General features: G+C 41.3%; 1 protein-coding gene and 1 long non-coding RNA gene across 2 annotated transcripts; both read right to left on the reverse strand.

Annotated features, from left to right (window-relative positions):
• Positions 1-3,405: 3,405 nt before the first annotated feature.
• Positions 3,406-5,743, reverse strand: LOC115752892 (probable mitochondrial saccharopine dehydrogenase-like oxidoreductase At5g39410). The gene is made up of 3 exons (XM_030691304.2): positions 5,296-5,743; positions 4,352-4,676; positions 3,406-4,191 (listed from the first exon to the last, which is right to left on the reverse strand). The coding sequence occupies exons 1-3, from the start codon at positions 5,661-5,663 to the stop codon at positions 3,499-3,501; spliced, it is 1,386 nt and encodes a 461-aa protein (XP_030547164.1). The 5' UTR covers positions 5,664-5,743; the 3' UTR covers positions 3,406-3,498.
• A 5,757-nt stretch (positions 5,744-11,500) lies between these two features.
• Positions 11,501-15,930, reverse strand: LOC125316210. The gene is made up of 3 exons (XR_007199515.1): positions 15,919-15,930; positions 14,615-14,617; positions 11,501-11,720 (listed from the first exon to the last, which is right to left on the reverse strand). It is a non-coding gene; the product is annotated as an uncharacterized LOC125316210 (long non-coding RNA).
• Positions 15,931-17,686: the final 1,756 nt, after the last annotated feature.

Here is a 17,686-nt window from a genome sequence, read left to right on the forward strand (position 1 = left end):
CGAGGATGATAATATCGACGTTATTCCCAACGTGAAGTATGTCTCAATGCAAGAAAGTCTTCATCCTCTTACCGGTGTCGAAGAAGCGTCCACAACACGGGAGCCGGAATGGGATGATACATCCAACATATGGAAACACTTCACGAAGGAACACTTAAGCAAAAACAAGTATTATGTAAAATGTAAATATTGTGGGACAACATACATTTTTACAGGTGGAGGTGGCTATGGAACATTTAAACGTCATCCGAGGTCAAAACATGCGGCGCAAGCGAGGATCGACATTAAACAACAACAAATTTCTGGGTATGCCAATCCTAACACTCTTTCTTTATTTCATTACAAAGAAAAGTTTATAAAGAAACATTAGCTCAATATGCTGCCATTGATCGTTCATCGTTTAATGTTGGTGAAAATTTTGATTTTAATTTTTTTATAAACACTTCATGAACTCCTCAAGCAAAACCCGTTCTGAGAAATACTCTCAAACGGGAAATTTTTGGGCTTTATAAAAAAGGAAAAAAACGATTTGAAAACTTTTTTACGAATTTCAATGGACGTGTGCATATAGGTAGCGACATTTGGAGTGATCCTTAGCAAACTCATTCTTATATGGGTTTCAAATATCATTAGATAGGTGATGATTAAAACGTTCAAAAAAGAGTTATTGCATTTCGAGTTTTTGATAATAGGCATATGGCCAATAATATTTATAGAGTAATTAGGCAAGTTTGAGAAGAATATAATTTAATTAATAAAATTTTTCAGTTGGTTTTGATAATGTCGCGGCTAATACGACTTCCATTCCCGATTTAGAAAGGATTTGTAAACCCGCTTTCGGTGGACAATTTTTTTATATTAGATGTGTTTGTCATGTTTTAAATTTATGTGTACAAGATGGTTTACGAACTCTTCATACTTTTCTTAGCCCAATAAAGAAGTAATTCAATTTTTATGGAAACATCCACAAATTATGAAAGAATAGAGTAGGTTTTGTAAAGCAAATAAAAGAATATAAAAAAAAATTCAAAAAATATTCCGACTCGTTGAAATTTTACCTACGAGTTGCTTAATTAATCTTTTGCTTATAAAGATTTATTATGTGCGTTTATTTCGAATAATATTCCTGAAATTAATTTATTCCCACAAGATTGAGATATTTGCAAAAAAAAAATAAATTAGATTTTTTAAAAAGTTTTTAACGATGCAACGTAAGTTTATCTGGTGTTTATTATCTTACTACACATTTATTTTTGATAGAGTGTGTTAATATTGTTGGTGTTTATGAAGAATATGAAAAATATTATCAATTAGCTTCGACTATTATAACAATGCGAGCGAAATAGCTGCTTTATTATACCGAAATTCCTCTTATTTATTTGATTGCTTTTGTTTTCGATCCACGTATGAAATTAGATGGTTTAGGTGATCATCCGAATAGCCATTATGAATGTTTACATTTGAATGAAACAGTAAATGTTATAACTATACAAGCAAAGATTAAAGACACAATAATAAAATTATATAGTGAATTTTATAGTACATATGGTTTAGGTGATAGTGGATTTTCCCAACCTAGTAACGTACAAAGAGAGGAGAGTAGTAGAATTAATAGAAGGTACAAAATGCTGATAAGTAGACAAAAAAGATAAAAGGGAGCAACATGTAATATTTCTAAAATAGAGACCTATTTCACAATTTCTTTTGAGTTTAGTGAATTCAAAAGCACAGATTTTTTCAATTCTAGAGTGATAGAAGAGGCATTCAATTCAATTCACAATCATCGCTCTCATTGCAAGACAGATTTTAGCAACCACTTGTCCAATGTTGTTGTGGTTGAACAAGCATTTAGTTACGGAAGATTAATTTTGGACGACCGACGTTCAAGATTACATTCGGATTCGGTGGAGCCTCAAGCTTGTCTCGATAATTGGACAAAGGCTCAATTTCGACAACAAGAGATGGATTGCCACACATAAGCTAAATTCTTCGATGATAATGATGATAGAAATACCACCGCCACGACTACTGGAACGAGTATTGAAGATTGACGATAAGGTAAGTTGGGATTATCAAAGGTAAAAGAACCGCATGGGTTTTGATTCTTCTATCCCCAAAAAGATATGTAGGCTCTTAATTATAATTCATTAAGTTCAAGCCCCTTTCCCCTCCCTTTTTTTTTTCCACCCAAATTTGATTACAATATACAATTTGATGATAATTTATATTTGATAAATTATTATTTTTATTTCATAATTTATTATTTAAAAATTAAATATAAAAATCAAAATCGGAACCGACCTTGAATTGGCCCGGGCCCGGGACCACCCCTTAAGGGGCCGGTTTCGGTTCAGAGGTGGCCACGAACTGGAACCGCCGGTTTCGAACCGTGGCCACCTCTAGTGCGAAGCCGGATCAACTATAACGTAGGGAGTGAGACAGAAGAGTTCTGCCCTTCGGAGGGCCAACGGAGATGAACGGCGACAAAGCCAGAGATAGGCGGTGAAGCCAACGTTGGGATCAAAGAGGGACAAGCTCACGAGTAATACTCGTGAAATTGAAGAGAGAGGGAAAAAAAAAATCGAAGAATGGTCTAGCAAAGAAAAGGAACGAAGATGAGCTGTCTCGGCCCGTCAGTTAGAAAGTGGGTTGAAAGTAGATTCGAGACAGACTTATTAAATCCATTTGTTTATTGGCCTTTCCTTTTAGAAATCATTATGCCCTATATTTCAAATTTGAGATGGACCATATATATAACCCACCTCGACAAATTTGAGATAAAATATGGTTTGGGGACCACTTTGCCAGCCCAGTCATATCAACATAATACTTGCAATCAAATTTTTAAATTTGACTTTTTGTTTAAGAAGTAACGAAGTAATAAACATCGGTCACAGATTATCTGGGAAAACGAAGAAGCGTTGGAGGAAAAAGATACCCAAAAAAAAGCACGAAAATAATCAAGGACGAAGAGAAAAAGAAAATGCCTGGACAGAAATTGCTTTCCGTAGCCTCTAGATCATCTGCAGAGATCTCTCCTTACGTCCGAAGAAGAAGATTCCCCAATTGGTAAAAGAAGGCACTTCTTATAGCTCAGTTAACCTATTCTGCACTCTTTGAAAACTTAACTATCACAACATACGGAAACAAAGGGTCCTTTTATCCAAGAAGAGGATTAACAGCACTCACCGAGGCGTGGAAACATAGCGCATATATCACATAATGTAATGAAGATTGAATAATGAGACACACCAGACACGCTCCATACTTATGAAAAACGAAGATTGCTAAATAATTGGTTGTTCGTGCAGCACGAGCTAGCTATTATGATCAAAATCATGCATCTCAATAAAAAAAATTGACAGCTTAAAGGCAACATCACAAGCAACTAAAAGGACGGTAAAATATGAGAAACTGTGGATAATTTGCATTAGTGACCTTTCCTGTTCTATCAGGGAAGCTTCATTAAGTGGTCGATAATGAGAAAATCAGTGCCCGTTAAGCATGTAGGGCACTCTTCGAAATGACATCAAATGATATCCCGTTCTTCTCAAGTCGTTCTTGGAGATCTGTAGGGCCAAAAACAATTCCTGGTGGATATGATCCGCCCTTGGGTAAGTTTTCCCGGTTACTCAGAAGAATAAGAGCACACTGAAGCAAAATTATAGGTGTGGTCACATAGCCAATCTCAGGTCCTGTCACCCTTGTTATTATCTGCATGTCAGGTTTAACATTACTCTGTGAAGCCACATCTCTGCTGCTGTAACCATGTCCAACGAACCACATCTTAAATGAAGCACTTTCCACCTCTTCTTCAGTTGGACCTTTCTTTCTGAACCTCCCAAAGCTGAAAACTGAGGGAAATTGTAGGAGAAGCCATCTCCCAAAAGCAGTTCTACCCAGGACCCCAATGAACACCCCAACTATTATTAAACTAAATATGCCCAACAAGGACCTTAAGCCCATTTTCACCCCAAAATGTGCAGGTTTCACGGTGGACCAAAAGGCCTTCCTCTTTTCAATATGCTCAGCATCTTCATTAGAACCAGGAAGACCATCAGGGTTTTCAGTCAAGATGGATAGCGTTCTCCGAACCACCACTGAATCTGCTGAAGGTAGCTTTACAGCCCAAAGACCAATCTTATTCTGGTGCTCTATAATCGATCCTTTTGGAGAAGCAGGTCCGGGAATCTGCAGACAACAAATGAACAACACCAAGAATTTCAGAAAATTTAATGATCAATTATAGTTGTTAAATGACAACGTCAGCTGCCACCAATAAAAAATATAAAATCTGATGATCACGGAAGACGCTCATATTTAATGGCCAACAGCAAATGTCTTCCCCTACCACAGGCCTAGCTCTTCTGGGTCTGGATCGCCTCAGTTCCTGCAATTTTTCCACATTGGCCACACCTAAAACTGCTGATTGATATGTTCCAAAGTTCCCAACAATTCTCCTTTCAGACTCCAGACTCAGGTATGCTTCAATCCAGTTCACAACAGCTGGTTCTGTCCACTGTCTGGAGTTAAACATTAAGCCCAATTCAGCTGGAATGGAGTCAAAGCCACATGCTGAAATAACCAAAGAACCTGTCTCCACTGCACTTTCATGGTACTTAGCCTCCATCCTCTCCATGAACTCAGGCTCACCACAAATATCCAAGTAATCACAACTGGAATAAGAACCACAGAGGTCAAGGACTAAACTTTTATAACGAATGCTCAAATAAATAAAGCATATCCACAAAGAGGTGCAATTTAATTTCCTTTGCTGTAGACAGGGTGAAATAATCAAATATCTTAAACAAACGGACCAGATACTTGAAAAAAGCGCTTGATTTCTCCAAATTACATCTCCTTTAGCACTTTCCAACCGGTCCACGTTACGAACCTGAAGGGAAGTACCCATCCGACTACATCTGATCATGAAATGTTCATTCCTCGATTTGGTGATGCCATTAGTCTCTCATCCATCCTCTTCCTCTCCTCTATAACCTTCTATGTCAATCCAAGCATCTTTAATCCATGTAGCCATCGGGTAACTCAAAGACCAGGCACACGGCAAAATTCACATTTCATGGATCATAACAAACACCACATGCTGATTTCCCCAATTGCCAATACAAAGAGCTCTTAATAACTCTGCTTCTTAGACTCGCTTCAATCTATCTAAGTCTAATCGAAAGCATTTTTTCAATCTTTTCCACTCCTAACCAAAGATACAGATAACGCACGAAAGATCCTGAACTTGACGAGGGAGATAAGAGATAATTAACAAAACAATGAGCCTACCCAGAGTCCACGCAGGCGGCGACAACAGGCTCGCCATGGAGGCGAAAGGGGCCGACGCAGTTGAGAACAAGCCGCGTCTGGGCGCACATGCGGCGGAGGGAAGCGAGGTCGCCGACGTCGGCGGCGAGGAGGGCGATATCGGGCGGGGGATCGGGGTGGGCGGCCCACCGGAGAGCATCGGCGAGCCTGGTCGTATTGCGGCCGGCTAGGGCAATGGATTCGAGAGGAGACGAAGGAGCATTGAGGGAGAGGAACTTGAGGGCTTCTCTCACGACGTACTTGCCGGTGAAGCCAGAGGCTCCCAGTATGATCAGGTCGTATCGCGGAGACCGACCCAGGAATTGTCGGTGCTCTGGAGGTTCCTCCATGGCTGAACTCCACTATGCGCGAGAGAGAGAGAGAGGATCGGTTGATTGATGCTGGTTCTTGGAATGCGTGTCGCCGATGGTCCCGAGAAAATATTAGGTACCGTCGGGGAACCACACATCAGCAAATACCCACTCCATCTATCGTGCGACACGTGTCGCACGGGCCCACTTTCCAAAAAATGAAACTCTCCTCTCTCTTCCCCGTCTCTCCTCCGCGTGACCTCTCCGACCTCCTACCCCCTCTCTCTTCCGCCTAATCCCTTTTCCCTTCTTCGACCTCGAACCCGAGCCATCGCCATTACCGGCTGCGGCGGAAAGCATGATTCGGAGTCTCCGGCAACGGGCTCGCCGCCGATTGATCCCTATCCCTTCGTGCGCCTCACGAAGATGCCCGAAGCCGAGCTTGAGCGGCCATGGCTGCGATGGCCGCGAGTCGAGCTCGAACAGCCATGGCCGAGACAGCTTTGCCGGTGGCCGGCGAACCCAAAGCTAAAGCTCGAGCGCGAGAGGCCATGGGACCTGCAAACTTGAGAGTCCTCGTCCCTCCCCTTGTCGTCGCCCTCAACTTCATCAAAGACTCGAGCAGTCCTCCCTCGCCGGCATCGCTAACCGAGCCGATCTGATCTGCCCGAACGACGCCGACGACGGCGATGCATGAGCCTTCAGCCGCTCATCCCGAGCGGTGTGCCAGTCGTCGGGGTCAGGCGGAGGAGAGATGGGGTAAGACAGAAAGAGAAAAATGGAATTTGGGCAAGTAGGGCCCAAACGCCACGTGTTGCGCAGTGAGTGGTGAGCTGGACCACGTCAGATTTACCAGGTCTGCATGCAATATTTTCTCGATCGGTCCCGACCGCGATAGAGTCAATCCGTCACGTCATGTAAGTGAAAGTCGAAGAGGTAAAAGCCGTTCAACAAATGAGTTTCAGTTTATAAAACAATTCATCTGTAGACGTAATTACAGTTAGAATTGTTTATTTTCTCAGCAAAAATATATTGAAAGTAAGTTTAAGAAAACTTAATTTCTGGCAAGTTAAAATAGAATTTGAAAATTTAAATATTTTAAAATCGATACAACATCTTATCGATATAAGGATCTTTTTCAAAGTTTTCAGTTGTGAAGGTAGTTTTATTTAAAAAAAATCTCGTAAAATATAAGTCCATTTAATAGAAAGATTGCATTAAATTTAAAAATAAGAATCCGAAATTCTTATGACCTTCTATTATATACCAAGAGCCCTTCGCCGTCTTCGGCGTTGCACCACCTCCGATTGGAATAATTCAGTCGCAGGGGGAACAAGTTATTTATAGATAGTTCATGTAGCTTTTAAATGATTCTATAAAAATTCAAAATAACTTAGCTTATTTAGACGTAACTTTTTGAATTAAATAAAAGAAATGCATCCACTTTGATATTCAATTAGATTGAAAATCAACCATGATTTAGAGTATCGACGCATAAATATTACTTTGCAATCAATTCAACGCAAAAATAAACTTATTCATCTTGTTGTATTCCTAATTTTAATTTATAATGGTGCTCATAATAATCGGGCAATAAAATACATGACTGACAAAAAAAATTCTTTCATGTTGGACTTCAATTTATTTATTTCTCATGAAGACAGCCACCAATTATCAAAAGATTCTTCTTCGGATAGTATTAGATTCAACATTTAAAATTTGTATTTTCTTCCATAAAATTTATTATGTTTTATAGTTTTTCCATTTAATCTTTACCATGCATATTTTAATTGTTTACTATGTTTCCAGGGAAAGTTGTCTATCATTGGAGATTGCATATTATGAATTAACTGTATGCATGTAATTATGAAAAAAATAAACAAGCACATATTACATGAAGGAAAAAGAATTGACCATCTTTGTTATGTAATATAATTTATTTGTTACATTAAGTGTATTATGGTGTAAATTTCCATTGTAAATTTTATCGGAAAAATAATTTTTCCACATTTATTTTTAAACTCAAGAATAACTTTAGTATCTAAGATATATTAATTTTAGAACAATAAAGGTTGTGCAAGATGTTAAAAATTATATTAATGACTAGAGAGGAGGGAGAAGCGGGGTGTTCAAAGTGACTAGGATGAGAAAGTGACTACTAAACAACCTTCAGGTATGACTAGCTTATGTATAATTTGGAAAAAAAAATTAGAGTGATGAGATTTACATTTGGTAAATAGATTAAGTAAAAGTGACATGAGGAAGGTGATGAGTAGACATTCTCACCTGCATCAGATAGTTATGAATTAAATGTATTGTGCTTCTCGTATAACGTGAATCTTACGTGGGACACACCAAAATTACAGAATCAGATGTTATAAGCTCACATGCACCCAGCTCACTTACGAAAAATTCGATGATTCAATTCAATTTGCCCTTTTATTAAGTGCAACCCTAAAAGTGTGAATGCGCCAAAACTAACACAGTTGACACACTTTCACTCAATTTTATAGATAGTTTATAATCACATTCAAGAAATTTCGATAATGACAAGAAATAATCATAATAACCAACAAAAACATGGCCATACAAAATTGGTCGTCAATTTTATTTCCCTTGAGACAAAGCTGTGCTACCGTGATGAAAAGACTTTATTATGACGAAAGGGTTCATCATGATAGGTTTGTCGCCTTTGTCCCTTCGCGATTGACAATCGCCGATGGAGTTTCAAATGGTGGGTATATCAATCGAAATAAATCCATCCAAAGTAGAATTTAGTCGCGGTAGACATATTAGATACAACGACATTATCGCCTCGAAAAGGTTATTTTGTTGTTACTATAACCCATGTTCTCTCTTTCTCTCCCTCCTCTCCCTTCCAAGCCAATCATCGAGGACGTGACCACGGCTACCAAGAAACTCCACTAAGCCGCCTCATTGATCTACACACCTATGCCCGCAGGCTTTGTGTGTGTGTCTCTCTGGCTTCCGAGGATTCGGCAGTGTCAAGCTCGACGATATGACAGAGCTCAATTAGGTCTAATTATAAGCTGCGATTATTATCTTAAACAACGCTCTAAAATTATCACGATTACATATACGAATCACTGTTACGAAATAAAAGAATTCACGCACCTTGTTTGGGATCTATCTTTCTTGATGCGGAAAGTTAATGAATCGATGCTCAAAACTTCTCCTCTATGACCCCTTTGAATGGCTTCAATGAGACTGCCCCTCCAGTATCTCTTCTTGAGAAGACTTTTTATATGTGTGCACTAGGGTTAAATGAGGGACTTGAGCTCTATTTATAGAGTTTGTAACCTGACACTTTAATTACGGATATGATTTAATTCGGCTCACATTAAATATATTTTCTTTATTAAATCAATTAATAATTACAATATTAATTAATTTAGCCCAAATTAAAAATAACTTTTACACTAGTGTGGAGCTCGAAGTTATTGTTGAGATCTTGCTAGTCATGAGAAGCAGTTGCGCTTGAGACATCAAAACAAGACGTGATTGGGAGGAGAATGCGCGCCGGATCGATGGTTATGACCAACGAGGTGGGGGATCGGCTCTAAGAAAACTATAATAGAGACAAAGTTGAAACAAAAATAAAAATTTATAGATATGATTTAGGGTGCAAAGATGAAGATGTTTGACACTTTAGTACAAAGTTAAGGAAGATAGAAATACAAAGAATTTTCATGCTATCACAAAGCAAAGAAGACAAAGGAACGAATTTTTCATGCTGAAAATTGATGGCCAAAATTGGTGTCGAGAGCCCAACCTGTTACAACAGCACACCGTTGAATCTTTTCTCGCTATACAGTTCCATGGGGGATGAGAGAGACTTCCAACCCAAAAAAAAAATAATAATAACAACTAGACAAGGGCATGAATGAAGCATTCATGGCAAAGATAATTATGGAGGAAGGGAAAGCTGTTGCTTTTAAGTTGGGCGGTCAAAAAGCTTCGGGCCTAATGGATTGAATTGTCATTTTTATCGAAATCACCAGGAAACGTTCTAGAAGGAATGCTTCGAATGGTGAAAGGCTTCCTTAAATCAGGTACATTTGATCCCAATTTAAATATGACCCGTATCTCACTTGTTCCTCAAGTTCCCAATCTCGAGAATTTGAACCAATTTCGATCCATCGGCCTTTGCAATTTTAACTATAAAATCATTTCCAAGGTCATAGCGAATAATCGCCTTAAACCTTGGCTTCTTGAGTTTACTGCTCGAGAACAAGGTGCTTTCGTTGACGGAGGAAACATATTCAAGATAACATTCTAATAGTCCAGGAAGTATTGCATCAATTGAAGAATAGAAAGAGAAAGCAGAAATTCCAGGCAGTGTTGGCACTTAACATGCAAAAAGCGCATGATAGGGTGGAAGGTGATTTTCTGAAAGTGTGGATGTTAAAGATGGATTTCTATGATAGATGTTCTCTCTGGTCATGCAATGTATTTCCAATGTTACCTTTAGTGTGAAATTTAATAGGGAGCCATTAAATGACTTCCAGCCTACTCGAGGAATCAAGCAGGGTGATCCGCTTTCCCCTTATCTATTTACAAAATGTGGCAAGTGCTGTGCTATCTTCCACCTTATGGCTAGAGCAGTGGATGATGGAAGCATCAAGGGAGTAAGACTGAACAGATTTTGCCCTACACTATATATTTCACTCGTTGTTTGTTGACGATATTATTTTCTTCTTCGGGAAGATCGACGAATGCCAGAATTAAGTTGCTATTCTTAATCCATGTTTTTTGCATCGGGGTTAAGCCATCGGTTTGGGCAAGAGGACACCTCAAGTGTTAATATTTGTGTACATCGTTTACTTTCATGTCAATATTTTTTTTTATTACTTAAGTGTCAATTTTTTTAATAAAAAAATGATTATTTGAGTGCCAACTCAGATGAGAGTCGCCGGAAATCTTATATGGCGTCTACGTGACTTGCCGGAGGATCCCAATCAGCAATAAAAATAAAGGCAAAAATTAATAAAAAAAATTCACGTAATATTAAAAGTAATGAAAATTAGCTAAAAACTAAAAAAACAAGCGAAAAATTAAAAAAGAAAAAGAAAACACAAGTTGCAGCCCTTCCCTTCTCCGTTTCACAATTCGCATTCTGGGTCTGGGTTGCTTGAGAGGGGTCTGGAATTCGAACTAGAATTGGGTATGTCGCAGTGTCGCAGAACATGGTCGGCGATGAGGGTCTCGACTTTGACCTCGACGAGGAGATACTCGCGGTGATGCCCGCTGACCCTTACGACTAGCTCGATGTGGCTTGTAAGATCACCTCCTTGGCCATCGCCTCCAGCGTCTCCAAGCTTGGGTCCGACGTTGCCCGCTCCAAGCAGAAGCTCTACGCCCAGCGTGCCCGCCGGAAAGAGCGTACAATCATATCCCGACTGCCCTGGGGCATTTCGTCAAACAGAGTGATGTGCGTCACTGGAACTACCAAAAGAATGTACAATCAAGAACCGCGAAAACCAGTCAACCGGGTGTAGTACTGACATATCAGAAATGCAGCGACATGATGACTTGGAGGCGTGGGTGGCTTGTGACGAAGGGCTACCTTGCACCAGGAAATTTGAGGATTAGTCTGCGATGATGTCCTCGAAATCAACCAAGAATTTCTTGAAGATGCGGGGGGAGAGAGAGAACCAACCCACGTTTGATTTTTGTGTCACCAATTTTCAAACATGAATGTGTCACAGGCTTAGAGATTCCTTGACCGCGAAATAGCTCGTGGGGCGCCTAGCGAGCCGATCAAGCCAGGCTACCCTTTTTCTTTAGTCGTTTATGGAACACTCAAGCGAATGTCTTTCTCATATCGGGTCATACCACGTCCAGCTTGGCTCGGGCATCCTTTGTATCGAGCGATAGCAGACTACATTAGGCACGATAACTGGTTTTGGTCCGCCATGGCCTCACTAGGAGAGCGGTATTAGCTCCCGACCAATTTGTACACGGGAGGCCAAACCCGCCTTCAGAGCTCCTAAGGGATGTATTCTATATAATCTTAGAATTCCTAATACAAACCGTCCTGACACCACTCTCAAGGACCCGGTTGTCTCTTCCCCTCTACATCACTCATTCACTATGTTTGACACCAACAAGCATCACTTCAAGGTTTATGAGTGTGGGAGGACCCAACGACACCAGTCGTTTGATCCCTCGCACATTTCAAGGGACACAAAACTCCCGACCCGTGTCATTCTCCTCCACTCATTTCCGCAATGCCCTCGTTATGATTTACGTCGTTTCCTTGCATCTTTTCCTCCAATGGAGGTGTGCTCACCCAACAAAACTATTTTTCCTCAACATCGGTAGCTTCTTTTCTTTTGTTTTTGTTTTGATGGCCGTTCGGGTTTTTTGGTCACTCTTGCGAATCAATGTGGCACTTCTAGCCAATTGCCTTTTTTGTTCAATGACACCATTTTTTAGTCACTGTCGCTTTCATAGTGTGGCACTTTGGCCAACCGCTTTTTTGGTTTAGCAACACCATTTTTGTCTCCCTAATAGGCATTTTATTTTCTCTCTTTTGTGTTGGCTAACCAATGGAGAGTTTTTCCTTGTTTAAACATGGTAGAGGACTTATCTTGAGATTCGCCAAATTCAATCCAGGAACGTTTTCCCATTTTAGTATGGAGTCAGTTTCTTCTTGTGCCCCCATTGGTATCCTAGAAGCAAGTCGAGAGCCACACATTGTCCGAGCCATTTGTTTTTGTTTTTGTGTTGGCTCTGGCAATTCACTCTTGTCGCGACCTCGCCTTCGGCCTCCCGCGGAGGGTCCGGCGGGTTTAGAGGTATTGCCATAGATCAATGGCGTGGACTCTCCCAAGTCCTACCTCGCGTGACATTGGATTTCTTTTTATTGATTAGCAAATTAAAATGCTATTAAGAGTCGACACTAGCCTATTGGGGTCGGCTAGAAACCAATCGAGACATGGGAGGGTTATCTCGATTCCTACGCTACCAGAGCTTCTAGATTCGGGGACTTGTTTACGCTAACTAGATGATTAGCGCCCTTTCGGTACCTAACCAGTTGACATTCCCTAAAGTGACCACACATTCTGCATATCATTTTAAGCTTATCGGGTATCTAACCAAGTACTAAATGATCATGCATAATTTTTTTCCGTCATTTCATGCAATTACCTATTTATTCTTAACCTAACAGATAGGAAAAGCGATTAACGGGCAATTTTTCAAAAGACAGTGTATGTAAACACTCAATCGGGTAAATATGCCAAATAAAGATCGGGATAAGCACATGCAGACCAAATCTATGATGGCGATATTTAAACAAACAAATTCGACTCGAAGGTCGAAGTACAAAAGTTATCAGACCGGATTGGACATCGGTCTTCACCCAATTTCAGGCTGAAAATTCACATTAGGGGTAAAAAGGTCATGAAAACCATTTTTTAAATTTTCTGAAATTTTTCTGATTTTTTTGAAATTTTTTATTTATTTTTCGAATTTTTTATTATTTTTTATTATTTATTTATTTATTAATATTTTATTAGATGGAACCGGGTCCGGGTCGGGTCCTCGGACCCGGACCTGGATCAGGTCGTCGGGCCCGGTCCGGTCCGCAGAAGAAACCCAGACCCGGGCCCGAAGGACATAAAAGAAATCCCAGGCCCAATCTTCTTTAGTTCATCCGAATTGGGCTTCAACATTTTTTTTCTTTGGCCCAGCCTCTTCACGCCCAAGCCAGCTTCTTTTTTTGAACAAAACAAAAAAGGCCCAGAAGCCTTTCTTTTATTTTCTTCTTCACCAGCCCACTACTCCTATTCTTTATTCTCCAGCCCACACGAGCAAACTTCAGCCCAGCTCCTCTTCTTTTTACTCAATCTCAGCCCACTCAAGCCACAGCCCAATCTTCTCTTCCTTTCTCTTTTCTCAGCCCACTACGAACGGAAATAGCCAACAAAAACGTGAATTAGCCCTCCCCATTTTCTTGCTCATCATCTTCCTCCTGCGGCACTTCTCTGCAACATCCCAAAACGGCGCTGCACCTCCGACACCGAACCGGTTCTGTCGCTCGCCTCGCCGCCGTTCCAACGTAACTCGCTCGTCACCGCCGGTAGGTCACGTTCCACTAGACCTCTTGGACGTCAATCGATCTTGCCCGTCGAGTGTCGAGATCGAGACGTTGAGAACCACTTGCCATGCCACTGCCTTTCGACGTCGCCGACCGCCGCCAATTACCTACGGGCGTCGACGACTACCGCCAAGACCCGCTTGCTTTGGTCCGCTCGCTCGAACGTGTGATCCGCCTACCTAGCAAGGTGTCACGGATCCGACCCCGCATCACCTTTTCCTGTTCGCGTTGGCGTCGTTGCGGGTTTGAGCTCGAGTTCACCCGACTCACCGGCTCGGTCGGTTCTGTCTCGGCCTTCACCAGTCTTCTTCTTCATGGAGTAACGTCCCGGTAGCCTCCGCAATACGACGCCCGAACCTACAAGAGCTCGTTGGGTCCTTCTGCAGGCCGAGGAATCACATCGGTGATCTCCAAGACCCCGACGTTGGTGGTCTTCGCGCCTAACACGGAAGGCCGAACCGACATGATCCGAACACCATCCGGGCCTCGTCCGTTTCCTCAATACACTATGCCAAATAAATAAAGAAAGAACAGCCCTCTCGGACGATCCTTGGTCACTACCTCTTCTACATTCGAACTTTACTTTGGCTCAGTCTTCAACACCGGGGCTCGCGGTGATCTTAACAGGTGGTAATGAATTGTTGGCTAACGGCACCTCGTCCAAGACGAGCTTCTACGATCTGTGAACTTTTAGATAAGCGATGCAACCAAACCACGACAGCCCATTGTCCATCCATGGCGACTCAAAACGGGTCCGGACATTACCAACGCGGAAGAAACCGAACAACTACTGGACAACATCTCTATTAACAGCTCAAACGAAAAGCATGTCCAAGGAAGATGGTAAGATCCCGGTGGCACGAACATGCTACAACTAAATGGAGATTGTGAATTAAATGAGTGGGGACATGAGCGGATTGTGGGTAGGGGACCGCATCCGGGTTCAAAAGAAAACAATGCAAACATTCATCATATGAAAGCACGATGCGTACATGGACAAGAAAATGCTAATATTGGCTGGGACGAGACGCCACGGTGAAGAGCCAAGAAATGAACTTACCTGGTTGGCGGATAGGAGAGGAGCGAACTTCACAAAAACTCACGGAGTGTCCTCTTCGTGCTCCTTCTTTTTTTAGTTCTTCTGCCCTCTTTTTGGGGACCACCTAACCAACCCTCACTCCATGAGCTGCCCTCTTTTCCTCTTCTTTTTTTTGGAACCCCCCCACTTCTCCTTCTTCTTTTTTTCGAACCTGCAGCTTGCCCTCTCGGTCTTCTTTTAAGCTCACCTTGCCTCCTTCCCCAAGTTTCGTTACGTGGATGGGCGTGATTTCCGCCCGATGGAGACGTGGACCGACAAAGGCCACGTGAAGTGTACAATGATAACATTACCGACATGAGTTGAATGAATAAAACGTGGGGAATGAATGTGGGCTTATAGAAAAGCAAATGAGAGATGTGAGCTGTGGGGAATAAAGAGAGGAGATGGGCTGAAGAAAATAAAAAGGCAATATGGGTCGTTCGGAGGTAAAAAGGGAACATGGGCTGAGGAGGAGAATTGCCCAATTGGGCTATGCATGGGTGGCCCCGAGCTTTGTCTGCGGGGAAAGTAGAGAAAAACGTGGACCGAGCTTCGCCCGAGCGGGCTTGATCGGCCCGATCCGATTTTATTTCTATTTCTTTAAAAAAAAATGAAATAAAATAATAAAATAAAATTTGATTTTTGATTTTTTTTATTCTATAGTACAACAAGAAAATATGCATATTCAATAGCTTATCATTTCATTCATTTTTTTTTTGCTCTCTTTCTCTTCTTTTTTTTTTCTTCTTTTTTTTTAGTAGTTATATATTTTTTTTTACTTTTCTATTTTGCAATAAGACGAAAATAAATTAGACGTGTTATTATTTAATAAATATATATATAACACGGGGAATGCCAAAATTAGGTGTCAACAACTCTTTGAACTCGTAGGATCGGGTAGACCACAAGTTTCATCCAATTCAACACACTTACTAGAGGGATTCCCGCTACGATACCATTTATTACGGGCTCAGAAATTCCTTGGCTGCGGAATAGCCCGTGGGGCGCCCGGCGAGCTGATCGAGCCGGGCCTTTTTCTTTAATCGTCCATGGAACACTCAAGCGAATGTCTTTCTCATATTGGGTCATACCACGCCCATCTTTACTCGGGCATCTTTTGTATCGAGCGATAGCGAACTACATTAGGTACGACAACCGGTTTCGGCCTACCATGACCTAATCGGGAGAGTAGCATTAGCTCCCGACCGGTTTGTATACGGGAGGCTAAACCCGCCTTCAAAGCTCCTAAGGAATGTATTCTATCTAATCCTAAAACTCCTAGGACAAACCGTCTTGACATCACTCCTAGGGACCCAGTTGTCTCTTCTCCTTTACATCGATCATTCACTATGTTTGACACCAACAAGTATCACTTCAAGGTTTATGAGTGTGGGAGGACCAGATGGCACCAATCGTTCGATCCCCCGCACTATTCGAAGGACACGAAACTCTTGGCCCTTGTCAAATGGGGTGTTGGGCGAGGGTGATGCAACTTCACTGCAGGTTAGCAAGGGCTTCCGGCCACTAGCCGAGCTCGGCAACTCCCGCTGGCCATTCTCGGTGATAGTGGGGCGTCAACGGTGAGGGGTGTAAATGCCCTCGCAGCTGTGCCAATCCATTTTTTTTAGTATTTAACTTATCTTGTAAAAAGTCAATCCACATGACGTCCACGTAAATTGATTTTTTTTAAAAATTTGCCACTTGGGCGCCACATGGACTAACTTTTTTTTATTAAAAAAAATCCACATAATATTTAAAAATTAATAGAAAGCCACGTGGCCACATAAACTGTTTGGTCGAAATTTCTTGCCATTGGCACTTAAATGATCGTTTTTCTCCGATTTTGCATTTAAATGAGCCGGCGAAAAATATTATCACCAAAGTGAAGTGCCATATACAAATAGTGGCACTTGAGATGTCCTTACGCCCATCGGTTTGAATAGATCCGGGATTTACTTTAATAGTGATTGCCTACAAACTCTACACAGGAGTATGGGATATGAATTGTGAGTACTTGATTATAAAGAAGACATGAAAGTACTTAGGGATACCCTCTAATTGAGGCCAGTCAAAAAAGTAAATGTTTGCCTGGATTCTAGCAAGAATATAGGAAGCTAATGGAGTGGAAGGAGAAGTTACCATCTAATGCTGGAAAAGAAATCCTCGTCACCTCTACCTTAGTATGCCATGTCTGTATTCAAAATTCCAATATATGTTTGTAAAGTCATTGAGAAAAATATTGCTGCCTTTTGGTGGAAACAAAATGATGTCAAAACCTAGATGTATTGGAAGAGATAGGAGATCCTAAAAACTAGGAAATAGAGCGGAGGGCTTCGTTTTCGGGATCTTATTACCACCAGAAGGCAATGTTAGGTAAACAGACATGGAGACTATCAAATTCACTAACAGCCCTTTGGAGCAAGTTGTTGAAAGGTAATCTACTTTCTCGGGGGAGATGTTTGGTATGAAGGGAGGGAGGCCCGCCCCTCGTGGGGCTGACAGAGTTCTTCAATCATAGTAGAGATCCCATTGTGGATGATGGTAGATGGCCCGTGGGAAATGAAAAATCCACTAACATTCGAGAGAATAATTTGGTTGTTCATTGGATTGATAGGCGGGGCCAACAAATGAGGGAGACCCTCAATTGGTGGAGGAACTGATTAACCAAGAAGGCGTGGCTCGGCACGAACATAGGTTGAATGACTTGTTTGAAAGAGCACATAGTGAATAGAACTATGACAAACCCCTTTGAGCAGAAATGCAGGGGATGATAGCTTGATCAGATGATAAGAAACTTTCTTGACGTTAATAATATGAGATGCTATTTTCGACCAACTTTTCTTTTTAATTCTCTCATAT

Source organism: Rhodamnia argentea, chromosome 8 (genome assembly GCF_020921035.1).
Source record: "Rhodamnia argentea isolate NSW1041297 chromosome 8, ASM2092103v1, whole genome shotgun sequence".
NCBI lineage: Eukaryota > Viridiplantae > Streptophyta > Magnoliopsida > Myrtales > Myrtaceae > Rhodamnia > Rhodamnia argentea.